At 39.2% G+C, this 24,773-nt stretch overlaps 1 protein-coding gene across 1 annotated transcript in view; it reads right to left on the bottom strand.

Annotated features, from left to right (window-relative positions):
* Nucleotides 1–24,773, bottom strand: part of RTTN (rotatin) — a 423,025-nt gene that overhangs the window by 287,500 nt on the left and 110,752 nt on the right. The window contains exons 14-17 of the mRNA XM_082257758.1: nt 16,525–16,634; nt 16,009–16,135; nt 13,586–13,711; nt 7,442–7,558 (exon numbers count right to left, since the gene is read on the bottom strand). Of these exons, the coding sequence (XP_082113884.1) occupies nt 7,442–7,558; nt 13,586–13,711; nt 16,009–16,135; nt 16,525–16,634 (480 nt within the window). The remainder of the gene's footprint in view (nt 1–7,441; nt 7,559–13,585; nt 13,712–16,008; nt 16,136–16,524; nt 16,635–24,773) is intronic.

Raw genomic sequence — 24,773 nt, 5'->3', positions numbered from 1 at the left:
CAAACGTAGAATGGTTTCACGTAACGAGACCAAGTGGATCTATATGTTGAGATCTCTCCGTCCAGAAGGGTTAAATACGGATATAGATCTGAACTGTTTTATCACAGACACTTAAACGTTCAAGTTCCGTTATAATCCTTTATATTCTCACTGGCCCTTTTATAACCCATTTTTAAGGTTCCCATGATTTTTAAGATTCCTTAGATTTTTTTCAAGAATTTTTTTCAAGAATTTTTAGATTTTTTAAGAAGTTTTATATAAATATTTTTTAGGTAAAATGGTTTTTAGGATTGGGGTTTTTTCCTTCTTCTCCCCTTTCAATTTTTTACCAATTACCTTTGTTTTTTATCACATACACATATGTATGTATATTCTTAAAAATAAAATTTTCTACCTATCATTCTCATCCAGCATCAGTTTGGTTTAATCATCCCGGTACATATATAAAAAAACTATATGTTTTTGTTTTTTAACTTTTTTTAACTTCTTTTCAATCATTTATATATATATATTTTTCTTCGACCATTTATATATATATTTCTTTGCTGTTTTTACCTCATGTGCATATATTTTGGTTCTTTTGAAATATTTTTTATCCATCCTTCTCATCTTTTATCAGTTTGTTTTAATTGTCCCGGTATCAAAACAATTCCCTATATAATCTTCCTCACTTCTTGCACTTTACACCTCTTTATCCATTTTTTTGATATGGTGTTGGCAATATCTACTCCAACCTGTGCCACAATCTTTCTATCATTTATTTTTTATCATCATTATTTTAACATATTTTTATATGTTATCGGCACATTATTCACGTTAAATATTGACACGTTATTTAATCATCACAGATCTTTATATATATTTTTGTTGTTCACTAAGTTTGGTATCTTGGTTTGTCCTTTTCATCCAGCATCAGTTAGGCCTAAGAGTGACATAACCCATTTATAATATAATCACTTGCACAAGGTTACATCACAGATCTTCATTTTTTTGTTCACTAAGTCTTGTATCTTGGTTTGTCCTTCTCATCCAGCATCAGTTTAGGCCTAAGAGTGACATAACCCACTTATGATATAATCACTTGCACGAGGTTATAATCTTCCTTTTAAAACAAACATCTTTATTTTTATATTTCATCCTTCTCATCCAGCATCACTCCCTAATACCGATAAAAAATTACTCAATTTTTGTTCATCATTTTTTAGACCTATTATCGGTTGGTCCGTCATTTAACGAACAGGTTCACAGTGAGTTGTGTTAATAATCTCTTCCTGGTACACATATGAAATCTAAGTATGGCAGTTTCACCAAATACTCTAACCTTTTATGCATCAAATTTCTTTCCATATGGAGTCTTTGAAACCAAAAAATTTTTTTATACATTTTATATATATAATTTTTTTAAAAAAAATTTTTTAATTCTTTTAGTCTGTCCTTTAATTTTTTATCAACCTCTATTTTAAATCGAGGTTGACCTTTTTTGATGAATAAAATATTTTTAAAAAAAAAAAAAACATTTAATAAAGGATCGCATTACACTCAGTTACATTAATTTGATCGGATATGATGATAGTATGGCCGTTCCCTTGCACATCCTGAATTGAAGCCAGTAGAGGAGCAATATGGCTTCCGGAGTGGGAGTAAAAAGATGGCAGCGCTGACCCATCCCCTCCGTTACCTGGATACGGGCGGCTATAATAAGTCCGGGAGTACGCCTAGTTGACGCCGCTCCAGTTGACGTCCCTCTGACGAAACGCGTAGGGCGGAGTCTTGCTACGTACTACGTCACTTCCGGTTGTCGGCCATGGAACGCGGAAGCATCCCGGCGCGCACCGACTGCATTCTGATCCCGATCATCGCAAACTTACCAGTGAGTGTACTGCGCTTTCTTTATACATTGTATGGATTAACTACTCATTATGGGGCCTTCTCTCTGTGTGAGCATTTAGGGCACAAGTGCCGGCTCGGAGCTGCTCCTTCGTCACGGAGAAGAGACCCCCATCCATATTGCTGCACAGGTTGTATTGTAAAACGCCACCTAGTGGCCTTTTTTTACACATCTTTTTAGCAGCACTCATTCACTTTTTTTATCATATACTGCTGCATGAGCTCTTAATGGAAACGCCACCTAGTGGACAATTGTAATTTCACTCAGCAGCAAGTATTTATATTTATTTATCATTTTTTTATATCACATGTGGGGCACATATATCAGGAAATTCTATACCTGATAAACACACTTGTGGTTAGTGGGATTACTCCCCCTCTCTCTTCTTCTTTTTTTTCCTCTTATGTTCACCATTATTGTATATGGTTATTTTGTACGCCTATCACCGTATTGGTTGTTTTCATTTTGTATTTCATTAAACACATTGGTTATGTAATTATTTATTTCATCTAGGAGTTCACTCACTATACATTGGTGACACTCTGATATTTGTGTGGTTTTACTTCATATACTATAAGGTAGCGCCGATACCAATTATCACATTTTTTTATTAGGGGGAAAGTCCTCACTACTATTAACCATGATTTTTTCACCATGACTAAACAACTGTGTATTTCCGACTGATTTGCACATTTGAATGTTTGTAGGTTTAACTATTGTCTACACTCTGTTAAAAATTATTCTCTTTTATTTAATCTTTGCTTGTTCGTGTTACCCGTCACGCTTCATCCCGAATTAAGGATGCTACCACCCACACGTCTCCTAGCGTATAGATAAAATACTGTTTGATACCTAAAGCGTTCCCAGTTATTGGTAAGGAATAGACACTCCCCACTAAGTTCCTCTGACCACTGTGAGAGATCATAAAAGGACTTATGAGTAAATCTTTCCAATAACAAACAGTGACAAGCTCCTACGGGACACTTATGGTAAAATCTGACCTATAATAGTGCAATTTTTTACGAACTGTCATAGAATATGGGAGGTTACGGGGTTACACTGTCAAGACAATGTGTTCATGTTCTCTCTGTACGTACGTTGTTAAAATCAATACAAAATTATTGGAAATAAAAAAAACAAAGCAAGGATCCTTCTCTGCAGCAGCATGCTTTGCTACTTAGGTTGTGGCTTAATCTATAAAGAAGAACTGGAAGAATATGCACACCTTTTCTTTTGATGCAACTGGAACATATTCAGCAGATTTAAACTGAAAGTTCAGTTAGGCTTATAAAGTATCTATGTAACAACAGAATTGTTGTACTTGCCATAAAATGCATTTCTTGGTAAACCCTTGCAAGTGACTAGCCTCAGGTGATACATAGAAGAAAAAACCCTCCTACATAAGTTGTATAGGTGCATCCCTATCTCATTTACAGCCTCCTAAAGCACACATTTTATACAACATTCTTGAACTTCCAGAGGGAGAGGGCAGAGATCTGATATCACACAATGCACTGCTAGAGCACAGAGTTGAGTGTAATCTGAAACCTGAGTGGAGGGAAAAGGGACACACACAGTCCTATAGGCAAACAAGCAAAGCGGAGGGTGTCAGCAACCTGCTAAAGAGAGACTGGGGACATCTCAAAGGATTGATTGGTGTCAGCACAGACTGTCAGAAGTGACTAATTCAGATAGAGGAATAAGAGAGCAGACACTTGGCACTTTGAATAGAGGCAAGTACACACTATAGAAGGATTTTCTTTGTTCATATTTGATTTCAAGGGTTTACAACCACTTTGAGGGAGTAGTAATTCTGATATGATTGGATATGATTAAGGACCGGTTAGTTCCAAATTCAGAGAAGGTGCTGAAGCAGCTACAGCTACAGATATTTCAGAAGGTAAAGGACAGGAAACACGCATACAGGCCCCTACGTTGAGTCAACAATTATTTTAGCAACTTGGCTGAAAAAATCCTACATGGTTGTAGAGAATTCTTCCATGGATAAAGCAAAGCAGGGGGACACACCTGACGGAGCTACAGAATACTCCAAGGAGTGAGTTGACTGGGGCATTTCCTGTTGCTAATAGTTAATTTGTGTTATCAAATTTTGCCTAATTGGACATGTGCAGGTGAGCCTAGTTAGAATGATCTCTAGAGGTAGTCACTGATGTACATATATACCTGCACATTTGCCCATTATTTCAGCTATGACTAAGCACCAACTTGGGTGTGAAACACGTTAGCTGGCAGTGTCATCATCTCCGCTGTGGTATGATTATCCATGTATTTTTGTTTTCTTCAATAAAGGACTAATTTTTTGGAGTGCCGCCATCCAGTCCATTTCTTCCATATACTTCTGTTGCAACCAGGGTGTGCACCTGAGTTTCCTCTCCAAGGCTGAACTTTGAACAGAGGCTTCTTGTCCAGGAGCAACATAGTGTCACGCTTACAGGCCCCTTTGTTGAGTCAGCAATTATTTTAGCAACTTGGCTCAAAAAATCCTGCATGGTTGCAGTGCTTGGGATCCAACATGTTGTACTGCTCAAACAGGAGCAACCTACTAGTAAACACCAGCTAAAACTTTTGTTTACCGAGAACCAGATGCATAAGCAAAAGGGGTTTAATAGTTGTAAGTCACTGTAGGAAGTAACAAGGATCGACCGATAGGAGCAATGGTGGGAGGAAGCTACCCCTGGGAACAGAGCGGGTAGAGTGTGCATGCTACTTTTGAGCTGAAGATGCAGCAATAATTAACCCTTTCTGCAGAGACTAACAGAATAGGGACAGAATACCAACAGTAAAAATCACCAAAGTGGTGTGCAAGGCCGTGCTAAGCATTAGACAATCTGAATAGCCGCAGTAAACAGAGCTCAACAGCACATAATGTCTTATTGGAAGAAAATCATCTCAAAAACAAAATAAACAAAAAACAAACAGGGGCTAAACTTTTCTCAGAATGGAAAAGATGCCCATAATCCTACCAAAAAATGAATGCATGCCAAGAGTGGAAGGGGATATCCCTAGCTGACCAACAGCTTTTTATTTTTCCAAAGTCCAATTCCTCTTGAAGGGTGACAGTATAGCCTGGTAAAAGGTAAGTGTGTACCTCTTCGCTGCCTCCATACAAAGTGGTAATTCAATCGGGATGTGCACAAATAAAACCAAAATGAACATATAAAGTTGTTAGAAGAGTTGCTACAATCATCCACAGTGTTCCCGCAAGTATAAACAGTTGTAAATGCAAAAAATGTAATTGCGCAGACTCTACGATAAAATGTGTATCATCAAATGAGAAATCATATACTATTCATAGCCTGTGGTATATAACTTGACATATAAAGTGCATAGCTATAGTACAGTCCATTTAAAAGTGCAGACATATACAGTATCTCACAAAAGTGAGTACACCCCTCACATTTTTTGTAAATATTTTTTTATATCTTTTCGTGTGACAACACTGAAGAAATGACACTTCTCTACAATGTAAAGTAGTGAGTGTACAGCTTGTATAACAGTGTAAATTTGCGGTCCCCTCAAAATAATTCAACACACAGCCATTAATGTCTAAACTGCTGGCAACAAAAGGGAGTACACTCCTAAGTGAACATGTCAAAATTGGGCCCAAAGTGTCAATATTTTGTGTGGCCACCATTATTTTCCAGCACTGCCTTAACCCTCTTGGGCATAGAGTTCACCAGAGCTTCACAAGTTGCCACTGGAGTCCTCCTTCACTTCTCCATGACGACATCACGGATCTGGTGGATGTTAGAGGCCTTGCGCTCCTCCACCTTCTGTTTGAGGATGCCCCACAGATGCTCAATAGGGTTTAGGTCTGGAGACATGCTTGGCCAGTCCCTCAGCTTCTTTGGAAAGGCAGTGGTCGTCTTGGAGGTGTGTTTGGGGTCGTTATGTTGGAAAACTGCCCTGCAGCCCAGTCTCCAGAGGGATGGGATCATGCTTTGCGTCAGTATGTCACAGTACATGTTAGCATTCATGGTTCCCTCAATGAACTGTAGCTCCCCAGTAGCAGCAGCACTCATGCAGCCCCAGACCATGACACTCCCACCACCATGCCTGACTGTAGGCAAAACACACACTTTGTACTCTTTACCTGGTTGCCACCACACACGCTTGACAACATCTGAACCAAATAAGTTCATCTTGGTCTCATCAGACCACAGGACATGGTTCCAGTAATACATCTCCCTTCATCAAGCGTTTTTCACCAAACCGAATGTAGGAGTTACTATTTTTTAATAACTACTTTGCTTTAAAATACTACACTCTGGGAGGTCACTTTGCTTTACCTTAATATATGAATACTACATGGAGGACGGAGCCCTAAAGGGACCATTACCAAGGAATATTCTAATACATCCAAACACATCTGATAGACCTGGAACTATCCAGGCTAGGACTGGAGGAATATCCCCCAAGCACTACAAGTATCGTGGACTATCACCCTGAGATTTTGTGTTTTTAAAAAGCGTATTTGACTACTCACTAAGGTGAGAGTTATGGGAGCACAGAGATGTCACAAGGAGGTGAAAATACACCATTTCGTTCAAAAATGTTCACATGAGAAGCACTTTATTTGGAAATATGTGATTATTTCAGACACATCACCGCTGGAGAATGAACTGTCACCCATTTTGAGAGATGGATATCTGCACTTTTAAATGGATTTCACTATAGCTATGCACTCTATATGTTAGGTTATATATCACAGATATGAGATTTGATGATACACATTATATTGTAAAGTATAGCCTGGTGTTAGCAGAATGCAGAATACAGAATAACTACTGATCATGTAACTGTAGGCTTGAAAAATCAACATGTTCTTAACAACAACTGGAGTAATTTCCCCACTGCCGACATTTAAATCCAATCCCAAATTATGAATATGAAATGTGGTTGTCAGGAAGTAAATTAAATTCCTAAAAGGAAAATGATAGTGTATTTACATTATTGCTGTGTAGAATAATTTGTGATGAGATTTTAAATGCTACTATACTTTTTAAAATGTATAGATTTGTAGATTAGCCACTATACTCAAGTTAGTTTTGCTACTTGTACGGCTCTTTCTTAACTACTAAATTACTTTTTAGAAAAAAAGATAAGTCGCAGACTGCATTGCTTTCAGTGAGCTGGTTGACTCTCGCTTTCACTGTGGGAAACAGAAGTAAAAGCACTACCACTGAAGAACTGCAAAGCAGGAAGCAGACCCTTCATATGTGATGAGAAAATGCATTTATAATTTAATACAAGGCAAAAAAGTTGAAAAATTGATAAGATTTCTTACATTTAGCAGATTTCTGCACCACGTATAACGATATACATTATTGAAAAGATTATATAGTGCCTTTAAAAACATGTTGCTACATGTCCTATGTAGAAGATCCATTGTCAATGCAAAATTGACACTTCATATCACATTCAACAAATCAGTAAGTAAAAAGGTGTATAAATATGTTTTTTTTTTTGCTTCCAATGCATGAGGACACAAGTATAAGTTAATGGGTGAAAGTGAGATAAAATGAACAATACCTGTAAAACTGGTATGACAGGATGAAGTGCTTCAATAAATTTATTCCAGCACAATGCAGACATCACAAGCTGTCCTTGAAGTAAAAACGTCAAAATGGTCTTCGCAGCACAATAAATCTGTAAGAAATACAAAAATAAAAAATAACATGCTTTGCCAAGACATCTTTTTTCTTTTCTTTTAGGCTCCGTTTACACCTGAGCAGAGCGACTTTCAGGCGTTTTTTTGTTTTGTTTTTTTTACAGTTTTGAGCATTTTTTTGAAGTGTAGTACAAGCGGTTTATAAGTGTATTTACAGCTTAAGGCATTTTTGTTTAGCCAATAGAAAGCACTAGGGGAGGAGAGGAGGAGGAGATTAGGTGTGAAGAGCTGCTGTTTAAACAGGAAACATGCAATAAAACGCTAATTTCGCACATTTTAGGGGTTCCCATTTTAGACTATAGGGCCCAATCTGCCAAAAAATAGCTCATGTACTTTGAGCAACAGGTGTTTTGCTTCAGCCTACAGAACGCTCAAGATGGGAACAGTGGTTATTGAAATGAATACGATTTGGCTTGTTGAGGGTTTTAGAGCAACAATCTGCAAGTAGAAAATTGCTCAGGTGGGAACCTGGCCTTAAGCATAAGTCACATGGTAAAATTCAAAGTTAGAAGTATTGGTTTAAAATAACATTGCTAACTCTGGCGGCACAGTGGTGTAGTGGTTAGCGCTTTCACCTAGCAGCAAGAAGGTCGCTGGTTAGAATCCCAACCACGACACTACCTGCCTGGAGTTTGCATGTTCTCCCTGTGCCTGCGTGGGTTTCCACTGGGTACTCCGGTTTCCTCCCACACTATAAAGACATGCTGGTAGGTTAATTAGATCCTGTATAAAACTGGCCTTACTATGTGTATGTATGAATGAGAGTTAGGGACCTTAGATTGTACGCTCCTTGAGGGTAGGGACTGATGTGAATGTGCAATGTATATGTAAAGCGCTGCGTAAATTGACAGCGCTATGCAAGTACCTATAATAATAATAATAATAACTCTATTAAGGTACACAACTGTAAGGGCCTACGTCGATTACTTTTGTTTATGTCAGATGGGTTTAGGGTTCTCTTACAAGCCTATGGAAATGCAAACCTCACTTGAAGGTTAAATGCATGTAATCAGGAGATGAAATGTAGGTCAAATGTGCCTGTCAATTAAAGCGGAGTTCTGCCTCCCCCTCCGCCCCCTCCAAAAATTAAAAGTCAGCAGCTACACATACTGTAGCTGCCGACTTTTAATATTAGGACACTTACCGGTCCTGGAGACCAGCGATGTCGGCACCGCAGCCGATGTTTCCATCGGCTGCCGCTGCCATTGCCGGTAAGGGAAACGGCATTGAAGGTTGGGGTCCTCTTTCAGAATGGGCCAATGTTTCCTTAAGATATTTCTTATTTTTTGATGTTCATTTGTGTATCTCATTATTATCCTTGTGGTTTGTTTCTCTTGTTCCTTGGAGGTCTCTGCGTTTTTGTTTGTTTTGAACAGAATTTCTTGTCTATCTCTTCTTTTTACTCTGTTAAAAGCTTTTCTTAGTGAGGTTTTGGTATAGCCTCTTTGTAATAGTCTCTCTCTTAGTTGGTCTGCTTCATTTTGAAAGTCTTCGTGGTTTGTACAATTCCTTTGGAGTCGGAGATATCAGCTGATTTTTTTACATTAAAAAGCTCACAAAATAACATGCAATTTGTCACTTATTTTTTGCACTTGCTATATAGACATATACCCACTATTCCTTTTAAACAGTGCCTTTGGCAAACATCTGACGGACATTTGGAATTTTGGCTTTCTGGATCCTAACCAGCATAGCTGCATTTGCATGCAGCAAAACGTCTGTGAGTAATATTGATATTTTTTGATAATAGAATTAGTCCAATATACAGTATACTATCTTTATTCACCCTTATACCATACTATTCTCAGGAACAGCAGCTCCACAGGTTCACGATGCGATTCAGGCATGAAAAAGGGAAATAATCCGATATGGAACAGGCAACCTAAAACATGATGTATGTATATATATTTCTTATTTTGCACCAACGGTATAAAATCCCGTGGGTTGCACACCTTTATACTGAACAATTGTCACTACCGTTTCAGATATGGTGACTAAATCCTTGATAAAGGCTAAGATTGAAACAGAGCCAAAACACATTGGATGCTTTTCGGATGTTTTCTCTGCCTGAATTCAAAGCCCTCCAAAGCATGGAACAACAGAGGAATACGTTCCAAAAAGTCACCATACCACACCATGTCACATAATCTTCCCAATCTTTATTCACATCTTCACTTTGGGTCTCTAACCCAACACCAAATCAATGTACAAACTTTTATTCTTTATTTTTCAAAATAAACCACTTTTATTTATATACTTGTATAATCTCTACTTGCCAACAAAGTCCCAATCCTCTTGGTTTGAGGCACCAAACAATGTTACAGCTATATACATGGGACGGAGGCAAACACCTACTTCTTTAGCTACTTAGAGATCAAAACCCTTCCAAAAGGAATAGCAGTGACATCTAGGGCTGCCACCTCTGAGTTTGCCACAACCACATCTTCACCCAACATAATTGATGTACAACCTCTATGGTCGATAATATGCCAAAAAGGGAACGATGGAATTTCTGTTTATGTATCAAGGATAATTTTTCTACTAAGTACCACACCATCTCCACATATATCTAAAAGTGTATAAATAAATTACTATAACCCCATGTATAATATCCCAAGAAATAGATTCAAGTCATGATTTAATTGTCTGCTGGCATAATAATAATAATCCCGTTAGGTCATATGAATAATTGGATAAGAAATATAGTTTAAACATACAAATTATTGTAATTAGAAATATATATCCATACAGTGTTCTTCCTTTACCTAGATGTAGAATTATTCATGACACACACACACACACCTATATTATATATAAAACATTGCTTCATATTAAATATAACTATGTTTAAAATATTGCTGCATATAGCCACGCCTGTACCATGAGAAAATGGACAGTCTTATAAAAGATCACTTAGAGGTATTAGGAACAAATATTTCTGCCCTAGATGGACACTTGGTGGTTAAAAGAGGCAATGCCTAAAGAAATAATGAAGTTAATATTTATCTGCATCAACCAATGGAAAGAAGTTCCACCTTCTAGGCTAGGCTTATAAAAATTTTATGAGCTTATTGCCCAGAACGGTATATAGGAGAAAAATCCATACACTTCAGGGACACTCAATTTCATTCATTTCACACACACTACTCTCTTCACACACTTGAGGCAGACGGATCATACTGCGTACAAACTTCATACCCTTATCATCATGCCCCAGAATCTGACACTTTAAGGATGCAAGACGCAGCTCCTCCTTAACAGAACCCATTTTGAGAAAGGCAGCCATCTTAGGGACTCTGGTAACAACCATTGTAAGCCAGCAGCTATTTTGGAAGGATAATCATATTACATTGATCTTTCCTGATATTGATATTGATTTCTTGTAATATTTAGATTATTTCTCTGATAAAATAACCATTTTAGATTTTTCCCTAATTTTATTTTTGTTTTTTTCCAAATTGTATCATCTTTTGTTTGGCGCTATAGTAGCGTACCATTTGTTTTTGTTTTTTTACATAGTTTAACTCTTGCTCTTTCTGCAGGAGGGTAACTTTTAGGCTGTGTAAATCGCAGACTCTTGTCTGGTAGGTATATTTATACATTGTTTTTTTGTCCACAGGGAGAAATTAATCCTTTAGTTTCCACTCCTATTGTATACCAAAACCTATTAGCGAGTGTTGTAAATCATTTTGTATTTTATGTAAGATTTTATTTAGGTCCATCCATAATCAAACGATTTATTGTGAATACATGTCTAGAGAATGAATATTCCATATTTAGTCTGTATTCATATTGTTTGATCTGTGTTTTTTGAAAACGAAGTTTGATTGGTAAAACTACTCATTATAATTATCCTTCAGGCGATTCCTGACGCAAACGCACAACATTTATATGAATATATTTATATGAATACATATATTATATAAATGTTGCTAACTCTTACTTCTGTATGCTTTCCTATAATACCTGTATACTGTGATGGGTTATTAGGCTCTATGTTCTTCAGGGCCTAACGTGAATTGTTGCATATACAGTCAGTCCCCTTCATATGAACCTTCGAGTTGCGAACATTCAAAAGGTACAAACATACGTTTGCATGTTCCCTCGTGTGAGTTAGTTCACATTTCTGGTGGTTGTGCTTCTGTATACTTTGCTGTATACAGTACGTTATCTATATTTCAACCTTTTTTTCATGCATTTGTGTGAAATGTTTTATAAACCTAATACAATCATTTAATGGGCCATTTATGTTAGTTGGGTACCTAGGCTAGCTGTGTTGGACTTACAAGCAAATTGGACTTACAAACATGCGCTCGGAACAGAACTCGTTCATGTGTAGGGGACTTACTGTAAAGCATTTTCACGATATACAGTTGTGCTCAAAAGTTTGCATACCATTGGAGAAATGTATAAGGTATTTACCAGTTTTAAAGAAAACATAAATAAGCAGGCAAAGACACAATTTTTTTTAATTCTGTAATAGTTGTCTATGAGGCCCCAATTCTTGCATGTGGTATAGCTGTCCAAGCGTCTTGGCAAAATTCCTCAAGGTCATGCAAAGTCTTTGGTCGTCTTGCATAAACTGCACATTTGAGATCTCCCCAGAGTGGCTTGATGATAATAAGATCAGGAGACCGTGATGGCTACTCCAAAACACAAAATTTTGGTAGATCTTAAGTTGAATGTACAGAGATTGCATAGTTTTATTGGTATGTGTGCGGTGCACATTAGGCAGGCCATACATTAGGCTATTTTCTTTCCTTCGACAACCAGTTGAAGGTAAGAAAAATGCCTAAATTCCCCTATCAACACAGTCAGTGTTGATGGAAGAATCCCTCCCGCAGCACTATTGTGTTCCGCCGGGAGGGAGCAGTCCCTACCAGCAGAATACAATGATCTCTGCTGGTGGCTAATGCCGCTGGCAGTGATCCAGCATGAAAAACCCGACAGGCTGGCTGTACTGAAGTCAATTGATGGATCAACTTCAGTACAACCAACCTCCCAAAAGACGGAGTGAAATTCAGCTGGTTCTTGCTGAACCGGTCAAATTTCGATCAGTCTATGGCTGGCTTATGTTCAGCTACAGTGCTCTTGTGCAAACAAGAGAAATGCTGATAGGTGGAGAGAGTAGAATAACTAAAAGATCAGCTCATAAGTCTGATTCTTCTCCTCCTTTCACTGTCCAGTCATAGGGTGGGAAGGAACAAGATCTGTAAGTGTAACTAACATGCTGCAGGTCTTGAGCCCTGCGAGACAAGGTGTGCTGTATGGCAGAGCTGTATCTGAGGCCTGGATGGACAGGAATACAAATTTTTAAGCAGAGGAAAACCGGCTTCCCTATATGACAGTTTGTCTGGAGTTCAGTTTGGATAGAGTGGAGAGGGATTAGATTAGCTGTCAGGTTTTTATTGCTGCCTGTGCCCCTATTAGGGAGATTCATCCTCTCTTTTTGTCCTCTTTACCATCATCCCCAAGAGTGAAAGAAAATCCCACATTTTGGGTTGTCACCAAAACAGGAATAAAGAGCAAAGCTTCCAATAGGGACACTAGTTCTGGTGACCCTGGTAACAACTAGGGATTCCATGACTTTGGACAGATTTCCTCTCATATTCTGTTTGGACTATGGAACAGAAAGTGAAGACAAATCTCCCCAATGGGACATAGATGGCAAAAAATAAATCTTACAGGGGTTAAAACCCTTCCAACAAATGTTACAATATATATACACACACACACACACACACACACACACACACACACACACACATATATATATATATATATATATATATATATATATATATATATATATATATATATATATACACATACACACATACATACATATATATATATATATATATATATATATATATATATATATATATATATATATATATTAATATACATACACACACACACACAGTATATATATGTGTGTGTATGTATGTACACATACATAAAAAAAGATAAACAAGCATAAATAATAAACTTGAAATGGATACCTCTTTGTTTGAGTCTTGCAGGCCAAATGTGACTATTTCATAGAGAACTTTTGGGTGAAGTAAGAAATTGATACTACTGCAAATTGAAGAAACAGGCTTCGTCACATTGTAAATTCCTAAGGCATCCTAGAATGAATAAAATAATATATAAATTAGAAAAGTATTGCATTTCACATATAAGAATCATAACCTCTGACAGAGTTTCATGTTAGATTTACCCAGGTAGTGTAGCAGTAGACCCTGTTCAAGCCTATGTGGTTTTATGTAAAACAGTGTTGCAGTATACTGTACATAATGAATAAATGTGTCTGACATTTCAGAACGGTCATCCACACAACAAAGTTTAAGTTGACAAATAAATCTACAGTTAAAAGCACCCTTCAAAATCAAATGCTGAAAAAATAAAGCCCTTGCACACAATCCCTAAGTACAATAGTTCTAATTTTTTAACCACTTGCCTACTTGGACAATTTTTACCCCCTTCCTGGCCAGGCCAATTTTCAGCTTTCAGCATTGTCACACAGCATTGACAACTGCGCGGTCATGCTACACTGTACCCATAGGTAATGTTCATCATTTTTTTTCACACATATAAAGTTTTCTTTTGGTGATATTTAATCACAACTGGGTGAAAAATTGGGCGTGCAAAATTATTCAGCCCCCTTAAGTTAATACTTTGTAGCGCCACCTTTTGCTGCGATTACAGCTGTAAGTCGCTTGGGGCAGGTCTCTATCAGTTTTGCACATCGAGAGACTGACATTTTTGCCCATTCCTCCTTGCAAAACAGCTCGAGCTCAGTGAGGTTGGATGGAGAGAGTTTGTGAACAGCAGTTTTCAGTTCTTTCCACAGATTCTCGATTGGATTCAGGTCTGGACTTTGACTTGGCCATTCTAACACCTGGATATGTTTATTTGTGAAGCATTCCATTGTAGATTTTGCTTTAGGTTTTGGATCATTGTCTTGTTGGAAGACAAATCTCTCAGGTCTTTTGCAGACTCCATCAGGTTTTCTTCCAGAATGGTCCTGTATTTGGCTCCATCCATCTTCCCATCAATTTTAACCATCTTCCCTGTCCCTGCTGAAGAAAAGCAGGCCCAAACAATGATGCTACCACCACCATGTTTGACAGTGGGGATGGTGTGTTCAGGGTGATGAGCTGTGTTGCTTTCACGCCAAACATAACCTTTTGCATTGTTGCCAAAAAGTTTGATTTTGGTTTCATCTGACCAGAGCACCTTCTTCCACATGTTTTGTGTGTCTCCCAGGTGGCTTGTGGCAAACTTTAAACAACACTTTTTATGGATATCTTTAAGAAATGGCTTTCTTCTTGCCACTCTTCCATAAAGGCCAGATTTGTGCAGTATACGACTGATTGTTGTCCTATGGACAGAGTCTCCCACCTCAGCTGTAGATCTCTGCAGTTCATCCAGAGTGATCATGGGCCTCTTGGCTGCATCTCTGATCAGTCTTCTCCTTGTATGAGCTGAAGGTTTAGAGGGACGGCGAGGTCTTCGTAGATTTGCAGTGGTCTGATACTCCTTCCATTTCAATATTATCGCTTGCACAGTGCTCCTTGGGATGTTTAAAGCTTGGGAAATATTTTTGTATCCAAATCCGGCTTTAAACTTCTCCACAACAATATCTCGGACCTGCCTGGTGTGTTCCTTAAACGGACCTCTGAGACTATCACAGTGCAGGTGCATTTATACGGAGACTTGATTACACACAGGTGGATTCTATTTATCATCATTAGTCATTTAGGTCAACATTGGATCATTCAGAGATCCTCACTGAACTTCTGGAGAGAGTTTGCTGCACTGAAAGTAAAGGGGCTGAATAATTTTGCACGCCCAATTTTTCAGTTTTTTATTTGTAAACAAAGTTTGAAATATCCAATAAATTTCGTTCCACTTCATGATTATGTCCCACTTGTTGTTGATTCTTCACAAAAAATTACAGGTTTTATATCTTTATGTTTGAAGCCTGAAATGTGGCAAAAGGTAGCAAAGTTCAAGGGGCCCGAATAATTTCGCAAGGCACTATATATATATATATATATATATATATATATATATATATATATATATATACATACATACATACATACATATACACACATACATACATACATACATACATACATATACACACACACACAGATATTGTATCAAATCCACTATGCCTTCCCATATAAAAGCCCAGATCTTTGAGTTTCGGGAGACCTACAACACTGCGTAAACCTCTGTTTATAGGCGATTGTCTCTTTAGACACCGAAACTTTAAAAAGCATATTAGTGAATGCTTTTTTTTTTTTTTGTTTACCTAATTAAAGTTTTAAAATATTTAAACTCATTTTGATTAAAATCATTTTTATGTTTTGGTGCTCTAATGAATTTATGAAGTGAAACTACTCATTATTACCTTTACAATTTCAAGACAATTATTATAAGCCTCAACTCTCACAGCAGGCACCCAGTGGGACATCATGCGTAGAAGTACTTTCTGAGACTCTTCTAGAAGTACAGGACCACTTTGAGCTGAGTTAAATCTGTTAGTCAAGGACAGCAAAATGGAACAATTACTTCATTAAAGTGTTACAAAAGTAATAAGTCAACGATTAAAAAGCTTGCCTCATATTAATGAACATTTTGACGTTTAGATTACAGTATATTAAAAGAAATTTTGCTTTGTATCGAAGGAAAACATCAGAGCATGAGAATATTTCTTTAATTGGTATTGCCTGACCTCTGCTGGCTTCAAAAGCAATGGATTTTACTACACTACATTTTGAACTTCAAAAAATGTACGTAGATTTCTACAAGTACGTGTGTACATTTTATTTATTATACATCAGCTTGGGAGTTATAAATTAATCAAAAATATATGAAATCAGAAATACAAGCAACAATAGGAAATACATTTTTATAAAACACTTACATGTCTGAACAAGCGTGGATGAATTTTCGCACCAATGGGAAATGTTTGTGGTAGGGAAGGCTAGTAAGGGCTTTTTCTGCCAATTCCACCAATTCCAAAAAGTTTGCCCCCTATAGGAAGAAACGGGGTTAATGATATAACATATATACTGTATATATATATATATATATAATATAGTCAAGTTAAACACTCCCTGACTTCAGAATGCATAGCATGATTTTAACTCCCTGGTAACCAACCTGCGGCCCTATGGCACTTATTATGCATCCCTCCAGACCCCCTACAGACAGTAGGCTACATTTTGCTTAACTAGGTTCTTATTCTGGCCAGTGAACGAAAAATGCTCTTTGGACCCTTTTCATATGTATCAGATTTTGTCGTCACGCATTTTTTGTATTTACTTTTGTGCGTATTAAATGCATTTTCATGTGTTGAGCATTTAGGTTGTTAACCAATGAGGATGCTTTTCCTGTAGTGGCATCATGAGGAAATGTGCTTCCTGTTTTTTGATGTCTGGAGTTAAGGAAGCAGGACTGATTTTACACCCCCGTTTGCAGGGGCTGCAAACTCACTTTTGTTGCCAGTGGTTTAGACATTAATGGCTGTGTGTTGAGTTATTTTGAGGGGACAGCAAATTTACACTGTTATACAAGCTGTACACTCACTACTTTACATTGTAGCTAAGTGTAATTTCTTCAGTGTTGTCACATGAAAAGTTATAATAAAATATTTACAAAAATGTGAGGGGTGTACTCACTTTTGTGAGATACTGTACATGCAGGCCTCCTGGTTGGTGACCTTAAATGCCCCATATATACGGCCGTATGTAAACACATTTCTGTGCTAAGAGAGAGGTTACCGGGGGAGACCGGAAAGCTCTCAATGCATATTTGCGATCGGGAGCTTTCTGATCATGTGACCACTATGACAGCAAATCACAGACATTACGCAAATGCCCTTCACTGCCTTGAGTCTTTTGGAAGCTCTTAAAGGCGGTAAGGTAATCTCAAATCTATATTGGTACAAGTCAAAGAAGCTGTGGAAAACATTTGCCGTGGAAAAGCTGGCAGCCGAAAAATTCTCATATCAACAGGTAACTCTAGGGTTACAAGCCTAATCTTGCAGTCTTCTCAAGGTTTTTTTGCTGCCCGTGTCCCTGTTAGGGAGACTCACCCTCTCCATTCAACATCATCATTGGAAGTTAAAGAAAACCCCAAATTTTTGGGTGGCGACCTAAATGCAATAAAGGGGAAATCTTTCAATGGGTTCACTAATTTTGCTGACTATGGTGACTACCAGGGATTTCCTTTAATTTCTGTTACAGGACAGGAAATTTAGGTAAATGTCCTCAACGGGCCACAGATGGCAAAAAACCTGACATGGATTATAACCCTTCCTTGTGCTATCCAAAAAAAAAAATTCTACTTTAACTTTTACTTGCAAAAAAGTGCATTATCAAACACATAAGTGTAAATGGGCAAAAACAGCCCATTGACAACAGTTTTGTATCTACTAGTCTTGTTTATCTCCAGATACGAGAAGCAAGCTTCTTTGTTCTCAGCAATCGTCAATGTGCTACAAGACTACTGAGCCAATAGTGGCAACATGAAACAAGAAAGTAGGCCTCTATAGGTAAAATTATGGGTGTTCCAGAGCAGAACAAAGGGTGACCAAAACAGTTTTTCCTACAAGCAGTCTAATATCCAAAACAGCACCTGTGCCATTTAGAGCTACCCTAGAAATAAATATCAAGACTCCTAATTCCCAGCATATCAACACAGGCCTTTTCACAAATTTACAGCTAACCTTCAGCACTTCAACTGCCTTCTGACAATATGATCTAGCACCTAACACAATGCAAGTCACCATTCTGATGCTAAACCTATACTGTGTAGCAATATGCTCCTTGGTGCCAGATTAGGTTAGGTTCATACTTAAGCTACTTTCATACTGCTCGGTTGCAAAAAAGCGGTAAAGACTCTTGTATCAGATATGGAACTTTGCTGCATTTTTACTGTGTTTCCAGGGTGTTTTGTACCTGTGACTCAAAAAAAATGTACCAAAAACACAACCGTGGGTGCGTTTTTGAAGCGGTTTCCATTCCTTTAAATGGGGAGGTGAGTTTTTGGTGCATTTTTGTTTTGATCAGTGTGAAAGCAGCCATATGTGCATATTGCTTGTAAATTGCACACATTTCTGCACCTGCAGGCAAAACTCCCTGCTCTTTAGCAGACATGCAGGGGTGCAATTCATTCTTAATTTGCCCCTCTGCACTTGAAAACATTGCACATTTTTGGGTGCATGCAATTGCATGGTGGAAAAGTACCATATGGTTTCTCTGCGGCAGAGGTTCTGAAAAGGTGCATTTCCTGCAGGTACAGTAGCCCATTCAAATAAATGCTGGTTTAACCACTTAAGCCCCTGAAGATTTTAACCCCTTCCTGACCAAGGCTTTTTTTGCGATTCGGCACTGCGTGACTTTAACGCACAATTGTGCGGTCGTGCAACGCTGTACCTAAACGAATTTGAGGTCCTTTTTTCCCACAAACAGAGCTTTCTTTTGGTGGTATTTGATCACCTGTGCGATTTTTACTTTTTGCGCTATAAACAAAAAAAGAGCGCAAATTTTGCAAAAATAATATTTTTCAAATTTTTTTATATGAAATTCCCCCCAAAAAAAAATGTAAAAATCAAAATTTTTTAACATTTTTGGCCAATTTGTTTTCTGCTACATATGTTTGGTAAAAAAAAAACGCAAAAAGCGTATTTTGATTGGTTTGCGCAAAAGTTATTGCGTTTACTAACTAAGGGAAAGATTTCTGTCATTTTTGGTGTTTTCTTTTTTAAACGCGTAATGGCGGCGATCTGCAATTTAGTTTGCGGTACTGCGACATTGCGGCGGACAGATCGGACCCTTGACTGACATTTTTGACACTTTTGGGGTTACCAGTGACATTACTGCAGTAATCAGTGCTATACATATGCACTGTTACTGTAAAATTACACTGGCAGGGAAGGGGTTAAATTTATTGGGGAAGGAGGGGTTAAGTGTGTCCCTAGGGGCATGCTTTTTACTGTGATTGGACATGGCTACTAGTGTAGGAACAGTGATCAACGGTCCTACATAGTAGAACCGTATGATCACCATTCCTACACAGGGAAGAATGACAGGCGGCTTGTTTATCGGGTCCGCCGGTCACACGCAGGGAACGAGCCGGGGCAGGAGTGACAGGCTAGTGACATATATATATACGTCACTTTGCCTGGCCGGGGCTGACCGCTGCCGTATATAGTCGTGCGGCGGTCGGCAACCGGTTAAGCTGGCTAAACATTATACAATTTTCTTGTACAATTTTCCTTTGGGTTTACCAAAACCATATAATATGAGGTCAAACCTAAACACTTTCAAATTGTTTGCAATTAGGCAGGCCCTTGCACTACATAGTTCAAGGTAAATCTAAGGCTCCATTCACACCTGGGCATTTTTGAGCGTTTTTGAGCGTTTTTCAGCTCCAAAAACGCTAAAAAAAAAACGTTCCAAAACGCCCAACAAGTAAAACCCCATTCATTTAAATGGCCCCTGTTCACATCTGAGCGTTTTAACGCCTGAAGCAAAACGCCTGTAGCTGAAAAAAGTACACAAGCTTCTTTTTGGGCTGATTACCAGCGTTTTTGATAGATGTCAATGCCTGCCTCCAAAAACGCTTGAAAAAAACGCCTGAAATTGCGGTAAAAAAACGTGCGAAAACGCTACGCTCAAGTGTGAATGCAGCCTAAAGGAAATTGAACAAGAAATTGTATAATGTGTAGCTAGCTTTAGACAGCAGAAAGGCAGAGAGAGAACATCTTTCCATGTGCTTCACGTCTAAATATAAGCAGCCTTAGCAAAAATGTGAGCTGCAGAGCTCAGCTTCCTTACTGCTCTCCCCTGAGAATGCTATGAGCTGCACTAATCATGACTGGCAGTTACAATGCGTTCTAACCATTAAGATCACCTACTAGTAAAATACGGAAGTTGGGTGGGGGGACATACTACATGGAAATAAAGAATCAAAAGGCAGTAAAAAAGTTGAATAGAACAGAGAAAGTTAAGAACTCTGCAACCGAATGATTAGTTGGTGCTGGAGGTTACAGAAACATACTACTGGTCATTACAAAAGGGAAAATTGGGGAGGGGATTTTCAATGTAAAAACATTCCCCCAGTGAAGTAGTGACTGGCCTTAGCATCTTATACACAAGTTGTAACTGTTTATCTGCAATCTTCTCTTCTCAACATCTCTTCAAAGTCCAGAATGTATCAAGGTTGTCTAAGCTGTCAGAAAACAGGGGGTGGAGAGCTGAATAACACACTGCAGAGCTCTGTGATTGGAGGGAAGGGACACAGGAATTTTCATCCTCCTCCTTCCTACCTGACAGCTTTTCTCCTATGGATGATGATGATGATAGGAAGGTGGAGCCTGCGTTGTAGAAGGCTATGCTTTATATTGTTAACTGCATCTTAGCAGTCTGTCAGCAGTGGAGGGAAGAGCGACTGTTAACCACTTCTGGACCAGAAGAATTTGCCCCCTCATGACCAGGCCATTTTTTGCGATTCGGCACTCCGTTATTTTAACGGACAATTACGCGGTCGTGCGACGTTGTACCTAAATAAAATTGTTGTCTTTTTTTCCCACAAATAGAGCTTTCTTTGGTGGTATTTGATCACCTGTGCGATTTTGATTTATTGCGCTATAAACAAAAAAAGAACGACAATTCTGAAAAAAAAAAAAAAAAAACAGCAACGATATTTTTCACCTTCTGTTATATAACATTTCCAAAAAATCTAATTTTTTTTCCATCCTTTTAGGCCATCTTGTATTCTGCTACATATTTTTAGTAAAAAAAATCACAATAAGCGAATTTTGATTGGTTTGCGCAAAAGTTATCATGTCTACAAAAAAGGGAAATATTTATGTCATTATTATTTATTTATTTTTTTTACTAGTAATGGTGGCGATCAGCGATTTTTAGCATGACTGCGACATTGAGGCGGACAGATCGGACACCTAACTGACATTTTTGACATTTTTGGGGGAACCAGTGACATTACTACAGTAATCAGTGCTAAAAATATGCACTGTTACTGTAATAATGACACTGGCAGAGAAGGGGTTAACCCAGGGGCGCTCAAAGGGGGAGGGACTTGTGGAACCAACACAGAGACCTGTGATCCTAAATAGGAGGATCACAGACGCTGTGTGTTCATTCCAGAGAGAACAACAGTTTGCTGGGATTACAATAGCAGACCGTCGTTCTCTCTTCATGGGTAGTGGACGCGAGTATCTAGTGGCAATCGCGGCCGCCGGCCCCGTGGATCAGCTTCCCCGCTGCCTAATGGGGCGGTGTGCACGCTCCCCCAGGAGCGCTCCTGCAAACCGCCATACAGGTACAGCGGTTCGCAGAGCTGAGCCAGCCTGCCGCAGTATGTGTGTGACGGGTGGTCGGCAAGTGGTAATGTGCTCTCTTCTTTTCTGTCCTAGCAGCTTTATGGAGTTGAAGGCAAACAGCCACTTTCCGTTTCATGCTTCACAAACTAAAATCCCAACTTCATGTAGGTATATTTTCTTGCTTTCACATCCATTGAGCGACATAGGAAGTACTGCTGGCTACTGAAGGATTGGAAACTATAAAAACAGAAAACTGTCGGCTAGCCCAAAATCACCTCTCCTGCAACCAGCAGTTTTTAGCTGATGTCCTAGAACAGTCACATCCAAACTGCGGCCCTTTTTTTGCCTTTATCCAGCAATTGGAACACCAATCCTCTCACTGATACGAGGCACTATTCCTCCCACGGACACCAATGATGGAGCAAAAATTTTCCTCTGGCGCCATTTATGGGGCACTATTCCTTCTACTGACACCAATGATGGGGCACCATTTCTCCCACTGACACTAACAATGGGGCACCATTTCCCTTACTGACACTAATGATGTTGGCACTATTCCTTTCACTAATAGCAAGGATGGGGCACTATTCCACCTCCTTCTAACCACTTTTACTCCCACCAACCACCAAGCCTGGGGCATTATCTACTCCCACTGGTCACAATCCGGCCCGCTAAAATCCAGAGGACAGTAAACTGGCCCCTTGTTTAGAAACCAGGAGATAACTTGTTTACATTGGTCGATAGGCGCCTTTAAAATTCTCCATTTCCTACTGGTACAGACACAGATGTTTCCTTTAAAAAGCAAGATCATTTTGTACAGTTCACACCATTTTTGTAATAGCAAAAGTGTAATTTTCCCATTTCCTTGTGGCAGAACAATTTCAAAGATTCTATTCCGTGTGGGGCCCCTGCACTACCAGTTCATGGCTCTGCCCTTCAAGTTTTCACCAGGGTGCTGGCCCCAGTAGTATTCCTGCCACAATCTCATAACATCCACATAGTGGGATACTTAGATGACCTCTTGTTGAGTAAACAGTTGGCAAGGGCTCTGTTGGACAACAAAGCTCTGACATCACAGCAATTCAGAAAGATCCTGAACCTTCAGAATCCAGCACTGAAGCCAATTTATCATTCTAAATTTTAGTCTAGCCCTGGTCACAGATTAGGCCAGGGTCTTTCTCCCACAGGAAAAATCCCAGGCTCTCAAATATCAGACTCACGCTCTCCAGTTCAGGAGTAGACAGACTGAGTGAGAGTCCTGGACCTTATAGTAGCCCCCTGCCAAGGCTGTCTTTTTCATCATGGGGCAAGTCAATCAGAATTGGTGCATTATCTGACAATGAGGAAAAATGGATTTTTGTAAAATCTTACCGTAAAATCCTTTTCTCTTAGCTCATTGACAGACGTAGTCCTCGGTGATACACCACCTTCGGGTTATGTTGCCTCCACAGGAGCAGGACTAGACAGGAAATTAAAAAGCTCTGGCCACACCCTAGGGGCAGTCCCAGAGGGTATATCCTCTCTCTCTCTGCCTCAGCAAATCAGTTATGTGAAAAAGCAGTCTTTAGAGATTTTAACCCAACCCAACTCAAAAACAGAGGGGCGGGGACTACGTCTGTCAATGAGCTAAGAGAAAAGGATTTTACGGTAAGATTTTACAAAAATCCATTTTTCTCTAGCGCTCATTGACAGACGTAGTCCTCGGTGATACACCACCTTCGGGACGTCCCAGAGCAGTATCACAAATGAGGGGTGGGAAAATGGAAATCAAATCCCAATCTAGAAGGCCCAACCGGTGCCAACTAGAAGTTTACAATGCTCATCCTTAATGATGAGACTCAACAAAAAAGAGAAAAATTTTTTTTTTTTTTTTTCAAACAGAAAAAAACCCTTGAGGTAGACCACCGGTCTCCTCAAATTGCGGCCTGCAAAACCTTGCGGCCAAATGAGGCATCCGCCGATGCCGTCACATCAATTTTATAGAATTTTGTAAAGGTATGTACCGACGACCAGGTGGCCGCCTTACATACCTGGACCACTGACGCCTGATGGCGAAAGGCCCAGGAAGTACTGAGCGCTCGAGTGGAGTGCGCCCTAACAGGGAACGGAGGACTCTGACCCTTAATAGAATAAGCCTGTACCACCGTTTGTCTAATCCATTTGGCAATGGTCACGGCAGATGCAGGCAAACCCTTTCTGGGGCCATCCGTGATCACAAAAAGTGAATCCGTCTTACGGAATGATTCCGTAGCTTTCAGGTATACCCTGATTGCCCGAACCACATCTAAGGAATGCAACGCATGTTCCCGATGATGCTTGGGCTGAGGACACAAGGAAGGTAGTACAATATCTTCATTCAGATGAAAATCTGAAACCACCTTAGGAAGAAAAGATGGCTTAGGATGAAGTACTACCTTATCCCTATGAATCACTAGGTATGGGGACTGGCATGATAATGCAGGCAGTTCTGACACCCTGCGAGCAGAAGTGATAGCCACCAAGAAGGCCACCTTCTGGGATAAAGTAAGCAAGGGAATCTCCCTGATGTTTTCAAAGGGAGGTTTCTGTAGAACCGACAAAACCAAATTAAGATCCCAGGGCGGTAAGGGCGCGCGGACTGGAGGAGCCAGGTGCCGCACCCCCTGGATGAAATTCCGCACCAAGGACTTGGTAGCTAAAGGTTTCTGAAAGAAGATTGCTAATGCTGAAACTTGACCCTTGATGGTGCTCAAGGCTAGCTTCTGCTCAACCCCTTGTTGCAAAAAGGCCAATATTCGAGTCACCGAATAGGTACGTGGAGGAAATCCTAAAGATTCGCACCA

The sequence above is a fragment of the Pelophylax lessonae genome (assembly GCF_965119305.1).
Source record: "Pelophylax lessonae genome assembly, chromosome: 5".
NCBI classification, from domain to species: Eukaryota; Metazoa; Chordata; class Amphibia; order Anura; family Ranidae; genus Pelophylax; species Pelophylax lessonae.
The sequence above is the reverse complement of the archived record's forward strand: the minus strand, read 5'-3'. Positions and strand labels throughout refer to the sequence as shown.